This window comes from Taudactylus pleione, unplaced genomic scaffold (genome assembly GCF_031769625.1).
Source record: "Taudactylus pleione unplaced genomic scaffold, aTauple2 ptg000569l, whole genome shotgun sequence".
Taxonomy (NCBI): domain Eukaryota; kingdom Metazoa; phylum Chordata; class Amphibia; order Anura; family Myobatrachidae; genus Taudactylus; species Taudactylus pleione.
In genome coordinates this window covers 81,082-89,032 of record NW_028284971.1, presented here as the reverse complement: position 1 = coordinate 89,032, position 7,951 = coordinate 81,082, and the positions used below count along the sequence as shown (strand labels likewise).

At 41.5% G+C, this 7,951-nt stretch overlaps 1 protein-coding gene across 1 annotated transcript; it reads right to left on the bottom strand.

Moving 5' to 3' along the window:
• Positions 1-2,234: 2,234 nt before the first annotated feature.
• LOC148481718 (uncharacterized) lies at positions 2,235-7,377 on the bottom strand. Its single transcript, XM_088453065.1, has 4 exons — positions 7,231-7,377; positions 7,043-7,140; positions 6,552-6,900; positions 2,235-4,713 (listed from the first exon to the last, which is right to left on the bottom strand). The coding sequence occupies exons 1-4, from the start codon at positions 7,340-7,342 to the stop codon at positions 2,798-2,800; spliced, it is 2,475 nt and encodes an 824-aa protein (XP_088309191.1). The 5' UTR covers positions 7,343-7,377; the 3' UTR covers positions 2,235-2,797.
• Positions 7,378-7,951: the final 574 nt, after the last annotated feature.

Genomic DNA, 7,951 nt, shown 5'->3' with positions numbered 1-7,951 from the left:
TACCTGTCCCTTATTCAGAGCCCTAACGGAAGTACCTTGTTCACAATTTTTATTCCATTTTAATTACCATTGTTCTATTTTATTGATTTAAGTGCCACATTGCTTTCCCATAACTTATTTCTCTATCCATAGAAGACTTCAGAGAGAAATTTTCCATTCAATTGATAGGATACAACTTACCTAAGTTGGTCAAGAATTCTTGGAAGGCTCTCTGTTCTCCTGACAACTCTCCGAGAGATGTACCAAGCCTGATTGGATAGCAGCCACCTCCTGACGTACAGTATCTCCAAAGACTGGAAGTCATGTTTTGTTGTTAGCGTCTTAATATGGGGAAGAATCTCAGTATACTCTTGTCAGATGGTGGGTGGGAAATGGGGACTGGACCCTACACCAAAAACAATTCTATCTGTAGAAGAATTTGGGGCCAGGGAGGAAGGTAAATGGCTATAAGCTTCCAATCTGTTATTTGATACTATTTAGCAATTGTTGCATATCTGAATAAGGGGAACAGCATATTTTTCCTACCAAGTATGACTTGGATTTATGTTTCTTATCTTTCCCCATAGGTGGATATGAGGGTATAGCAGACATGGAGCAATAAATACAAATTTATCAGAAGATTAAGGCAAATTAGAAAGAATTGGTCATCATGGATTAGAGCCATCAGGCAGGTGGCCAGGTCAAACCTAATTGGCAAGTCCATCTACCAACATACATCATCCTGCACTTTCAATGGAGTGGTGGTATTCACTGGCATTATCAGAAGTTAGTGCCCATGAGGTTGGTATAAAGTGCAATGTAGGAGATACAGAAGTGACCACAGAGCAGCTTTTATTAAAAGTACATGCCAGGAGCTGTGGTCACATTAAACGGCAGCACTTGCAGTAGGCACAGGTGCTGGGTGGAAGTCTGAAGCCAATGGAAGAGATCAAGAGGGACCACAGTGCAGCTTCTAGAGGAGCAATACCTCGAGCACAAGTCAAAAATGTGTTGCCAAGCCACAGACTAAGGCACTAGGGGAAATTAATCAGACACTAGGGAAGTACAATGAGACAGCCCACCCATTTTGGGACAAGTAAGCTTTAGAAAATTGTTGGTTTGAGCAAGGGAGTTCTCCTATGCCAGCAGGAGCCTCCGCACCATGGGGCTGACACAGTAATCCCTGCCATTCTGAGGTCTATGCGTCTGCTAGAGATGACACTGGTTATGTAAAATGGCTTCCCCAATATGGGGATAGTAATAGCGAGCATTAGCACTGATGCTCCAGTGTTTTGGAGGGACAGGAGTCCTGAGGAAGGGTAGCTGCCTCCGGCACTATAACTGTCCCTGGATATGTGTCAAAGCATTGGGACCCGGGAGAATGGGGGTCATTAGGCAAGTCTGAGCTGGGTAGGAGAGGGAGAAGGCACCCAGACAAGAGTCAATAAAGGTGGCAATACTAATTAAGAATTAATAAAGACATATTAGTCTTATGAAATATATATATATATATATATAAAAAAAGCGTATATGTCCATAGAACCTTAAATAGAAAAGAGAGAATGCGCTGAACGTAGATTCGTGCTGGTTAATGGACAATCCAATGTAACTAAGAGTCCTGCGCTGCACGTAACATATGGTGTAATCCAGCCTTATACAAGGAGCTCATTATCAGTAAATGTCCGGCACAGATAAAACTTCTCCTTCACTGAAGATCTATATATAGAGTCCCAATGCCGCCGACGCCCCGGATGGTGATCTGTTGTGAGCTCACAAGTGAAATCCGAGAGTGTCTACCGCGGGTTGTCTGGCTGTTTGGTGGACTGAACGCGCAATTGTCGCACTTGCAATTCACTTGTGATCTCACATTAGATTCAGCATCCACTGGCCATATGCTCATTATTCCTGTGATTAATATTTATGTATTCATTCTTAATTAGTATTGAATTCTTTATTGATAGTAAATTAAATGTTATATTTATTCTAATACATGTGACCTGATTGTTGAATCTGCCATGCTAATACCTCTGGGTTTGCATGAGCTCAGCGCCTTATTCTGATATATATTCTATATTGCATTTTCTTGCTTCATTGAAAGTCTTAAAGAGCATCCATAGGCTCCAAAAATCTGTCAGGATTCTGTACCCCAATGTAGCATGGACCAATGAGAATAGCAACAGAGGATGTTCAAGATGGCTGCCTCACCTTATGCAAATTGCTTTGAATCTTATAAAAAAAGGCGCTTTAGACACAAATGTTATTACAGATTTATTTTAGGTAAAATATTAATGTAACCCTGTTTCACGTCTACCAATTGAGGAAACTCAACTGACTTTTTGATGTCATACAATAGCTGGTTCTCACCTGTATAACAAAATGGGATTGTTCTAATACACAGAACATGTACATGGTTTTTCACCCGTGTGACTTATGTGTAATGAGCGATTTATGTCTAAAACTTCCCGCAGAGAAATGGGAATTCACATCAGAAACTGACGCATTAACAACCATTAATATTCCCAATCTGGCGGAAGTACTTTTTACATCGAACAGCGGCTCTGCAATGATTGCCAACCATCGAATGATGCAGCTTTCGACACCCATCTGATGGCTGTTTGAATTCAGCTGCAGACATCCGGTAGTGGTGTCCACAGCTCAGCTTATGTGCTCCTGCAGAAAGCTCTGTCTGCTTTTATGCATCCACACAGTATAATGTGAAGGCTAGTAGCCATCGTTTGATTTGATTTCAAAAGCCCAGAAAACCCTTCGATGGTGAACTTCTGATGAACATCCCTACTCTGAACATGGAAATTGCATCTCATCTGTGACTTCTCTGATGTCTAACAAGAGATGATTTCTGTGTAAAACATTTCCCACATTCAGAACATGGAAATGGTTTCTCGCCTGTGTGACTTCTCTGATGAGTAATAAGATCTGATTTGTGTATGAAACATTTCCCACACTCAGAACATGGATATGGCCTCTCACCTCTGTGTCTTCTCTCATGTATAACAAGATCTGATTTACGTGTAAAACATTTCCCACACTCAGAACATGGAAATGGTTTCTCACCTGTGTGACTTCTCTCATGTGTAACAAGATCCGATTTCTCTGTAAAACATTTCCCACACTCAGAACATGGAAATGGTTTTTCACCTGTGTGAAGTCTCTGATGTCTAACAAGATGTGATTTAAGTGTAAAACATTTTCCACACTCAGAACATGAAAATGGTTTCTCACCTGTGTGACGTCTCTCATGTATATCAAGAGCTAATTTGTGTGTGAAACATTTCCCACACTCAGAACATGAAAATGGCCTCTCTCCTGTGTGACTTCTCTTATGTATAACAAGAGATGATTTGTGTGTAAAACATTTCCCACACTCAGAGCATGGAAATGGTTTCTCACCTGTGTGACTTCTCTCATGTATAAGTAGATCTGATTTTAGTGTAAAACATTTCCTACACTCAGAACATGAAAATGGTTTCTCACCTGTGTGAAATTTCTTGTGTGTAAAGAGACAAGATTTATCTTTAAAACATTTCCCACACTCAGAACATGGAAATGGTTTTTCACTTGTATGACGTCTCTCATGTATAACAAGAGCTGATTTGTGTGTAAAACATTTTCCACACTCTGAGCATGGAAATGGTTTCTCACCTGTATGAATTCTCTCATGTATAACAAGAGATGATTTGTGTGTATAACATTTCCCACACTCAGAGCATGGAAATGTCTTCTCTCCTGTGTGAAGTCTATGATGTGCAACAAGATGTGTAACAAGATGCGATTTACGTTTAAAACATTTCCCACACTCAGAACATGGAAATGGTTTCTCACCTGTGTGACCTCTCTCGTGCTTAAGAAGATATGACTTCTGTGTAAAACATTTCCCACACACAGAACATGGAAATGGTTTCTCACCTGTGTGACTTCTCTCGTGCTTAAGAAGATATGACTTCTGTGTAAAACATTTCCCACACTCTGAGCATGAAAATGGTTTCTCACCTGTGTGAAATTTCTTGTGTGTAAAAAGGGAAGATTTATCTTTAAAACATTTCCCACACTCAGAACATGGAAATGGTTTCTCACCTGTGTGACGAGTCTCATGTCTAACAAGATCTGATTTCTTCATAAAACATTTCCCACACTCAGAACATGGAAATGGCCTCTCACCTGTGTGACTTCTCTCATGCATAACAAGAGCCGATTTGTGTGTAAAACATTTCCGACACTCAGAACATGGAAATGGTTTCTCGCCTGTGTGAATTCTCTGATGTGTATCAAGAGCAGATTTCTGTGTAAAACATTTCCCACACTCAGAACATGGAAATGGTTTCTCGCCTGTGTGAATCCTCTGATGTCTAACAAGACCTGATTCATTTGTAAAACATTTCCCACACTCAGAACATGGAAATGGCCTCTCCCCTGTGTGACTTCTCTCATGTCTAACAACAGCTAGCTTAAGGGTAAAACATTTCCCACACTCAGAAGATGAAATGACTGTATCACCGCTATGATCTGTACTATGTGCAGCAATATGTAAGTTACGAGAAGTACATTTATCAAGAATAGAGGGATCAGATGATACATCTGCACTAAGAAGAGCTGGATGTATATTTAGGGTAATGCGGTTTTCTTCTGGAGACTCTTGTGTGATGTTCTTATCTTCTACTTTAAAGTCTGCAGACCAAACGAGATGCCCCTCCGAGGTCTTCCTTGGATTCTGTCCACCTGGTAGAAATAAAATAGTTAAAGTATCCCACAGCAAAGGAGTCATTAATCAATTTTTTATTTCACCCCTATTCCCATAGGTTTGTGCTTAGTACATCATGCAGAACACTTTAGGCTGCTACCGGTCACACTCATAAATACTGAAGAATAAAGGACACAAGGGGAGTTTGAGAGTGTGGCTGAGTCTCTCTCAGTGCCAGGAGTGCCCAGCAGATGATTGATCTAGAACATCATTGTGAGAGACAAGTTGTGTCCTTTGCAGTGCAATGGCAAGCTTGAAACTAAAGGATTCAAGTTCAGCCAATCAGTATCTCTTATGGCATTGCTGGTATGAAATAGAAGGCACTGCCAGTAGACAGCTAATTCGGAGCAGCCCTGGTGAGCCATAATTATGGGAAGAGCTCCTGGGAGAAATTTTGGATGGCCGCATAAGAGGCCAGTGGTTGGCAGCGACAGTCAATATAGCAGTTGAGAACTGGAAAGGCAGGCAGTGGTGGGAAAAAAGCTATACAACGCTCCCCACTGTAGCCTCTCCCTCTAGACCAGGTAGGCTCCTTTGGGAACTCACTATTTACCTATAACCTGGTCAGTGTCACTGAGTGTCTCTCTGCCATTTCATTTTAGATGGCATCTCGCCACCTCAAACTTTATATATACAAAACGGAATTAATTATATTTTCACCGGCCAATAGTAGTTACCAACCTGATAACTCTATCACTGTTGACAACTCAACAATAAACCCCACAAGCTTGCTGCCTAGGTGTCATCCTTCACTCTGAACTGTCTTTTGTTCCCCACAATCAATCTGTCTCAAAATCCTGTTGTATACATCTAAAAAATAAAGCTAAAATTTGAACATATCTCACACAAGACACTGCAAAAACTCTAATATATGCACTCATTATTTCCCGCATTGACCATTGCAATAGTCTCCTAACTGGTCTTCCCAAAAACAGACTCGTGCCGCCATAATCCATTTTGAATGCAGCTGCGAGGCTGATCATTCTCGCCAAACGTTCATTGTCTGCTGATCCGCTCTGTCAGTCCCTCCATAGGCTACCGGTCTTATACCGTATGCAAAATGAAATACTTACACTCACACATAAAGCTAATCAAACCACATCCATATACATCTCTTCACTTATATCATACTATCTTCCAACCTAACCTCTCCGCTCAGCACAAGATCTGTGTATCTCATCCCCACGCATTACTTGCTCCCATGTATGATTACAGGAATTTTTTCAGGCTGCACCCACCATGTGGAATGCCCTTCCACGCACAATAAGACTTCCCGTTAGTCTCCAAACATTCAAGCGTTCCCTAAAAACTCCATGTTCAGACAGGCTTATCAGACTCCAGAACCAGTGGCCTAGAGTGCAGCTTGATTCTAACATACTGTGGTTGGGGAGCTCTAGTTTCCCCAGGTGGTGGCCTAAAGACTCAGCAGAGGGGGTACCTAGCAATCAGGGGTACTTTCAGCTAGCCTCTAGGGTCCAAGGAATTGGAGATACCAGGTGTCAAAGCTTAGAATCCATGTATCTTAGGGTGACTGAGGCCTAGAAACTAATGGGGTCTATACATCTCTAAAGTTTGGTGGAAAGCGAGAACAGCCAGCAGTAGTGGCAGCCCCAAGAAGTGGAACTGTGTTTAGGTTGAGTAGTACCACTTTCAGAAAGAATCTAAAAAGAGGCATCTAGCTTCACACTCGCCCACTGGGCAGATACATTTCCCGCATTAGTTTGGACTGAAAAAAGAGGATGTAAGATAAGAGATTGTTGTAGTGACTGAGCAATGAGAATATGTGACTCTTTCCTGTAATGTGTTTATTGCTCACCTGTGCTGATATCTGTAGGGATTTCCTCCTCCTTATACTGCTGATCACCCTCACATACATCTCTTTCTCCCTCTATATCTTCTGCCTTTATATCAGTCACATACGTCTCTTCTTCTCTCTCTATATCTTCTGCCTTTATATCAGTAACATACGTCTCTTCTTCTCCCTCTATATCTCCTGCCTTCATATCAATCACATGTGTCTCTTCTTCTCCTTCTAGATCTTCTGCCTTCATATCAGTCACATACGTCTCTTCTTCTCCCTCTATATCTTCAGCCTTCATATCAGTCACATATGTCTCGTCTCCCTCTATAACTTCTGCTTTATTATTATTCAAGTGGTCTTCACCCTATATACACCAGCAGTGATAGAGGACATTAATAATTTCTGATAACAGTAAGAGATTAAACAATACAAATATTTGGACACATGCAGCCTCTCTACAGAATATATAGTGACAGACAATTTGGAAGACCCAAAATTCATCCTACCTGATCCTCCTGTGGGATCCTGTGATTCTCCTCTATACAATTCTGTGAATAAAGAGGATGGGGGAATCTCTCTGCGGAATGTCTGTTACTGGGTCCATCTGTGGGAGACACACAGAGACTGAGTACATTGTATATATGTGATTATCAGGTGATGTGTGTATATTGGAGGCCCCATTACCTGCTCTCACCTGTACAATAAATCAGTCTCCGCTTACCCAGTGAAGTGAGGGGCCAGTGATTCTCCATTATCTCATCCTTGTACAGACCCCTGTGTTCCTCTATATACTCCCCCTCCTGCATGAAGATATAGACAGTGACATCCTGACACCTAATAGGAACCTGACACACACAATGATAGAGTCATGACCAAGACACATCCCCCAGTGTTACTGTATAAAATCCCATTCCAAGCAGTCACCTCTCCAGTCAGAAGCTGAATTATCTATATAATAATAATAGCACATACCAGTGAGTGCTGGGAGCTGTGTTATTTACCCTCATATATCACTGTACAGTCCCCTCTCCCCTATATAATAATAATACCACGAACCAGTGTGTGCTGAGAGCTGTGTTATTCCCCCTAATATCACTGTACAGTCCCCTCTCCCTATATAATAATAATACCACATGTCAGTGTATGCTGGGAGCTGTGTTATTCCCCTTCATATATTACTGTACGGTCCCCTCTCCCCTATATAATAATAATACCACATAGTGTGTGCTGGGAGCTGTGTTATTCCCCCTCATATATCACTGTATAGTCCCCTCTCCACCTATATAATAATAATAGCACATAGTGTGTGCTGGGAGCTGTGTTATTTACCCTCATATATCACTGTACGGTCGCCTCCCCCCTATATAATAATAATACCACATATCAGTGAGTGCTGGGAGCTGTGTTATTTACCC

Excerpts from the sequence above, each read along its gene's own strand:
- LOC148481718 (XM_088453065.1), bottom strand. The coding sequence starts at position 7,342 with ATGCAGGAGGGGGAGTATATAGAGGAACACAGGGGTCTGTACAAGGAT. Across the intron at positions 7,141-7,230 it reads GAGACTGATTTATTGTACAG|ATGGACCCAGTAACAGACAT; the intron begins GTGAGAGCAGGT and ends TGTCTCCCACAG. Across the intron at positions 6,901-7,042 it reads GGATCCCACAGGAGGATCAG|GGTGAAGACCACTTGAATAA; the intron begins GTAGGATGAATT and ends TGGTGTATATAG.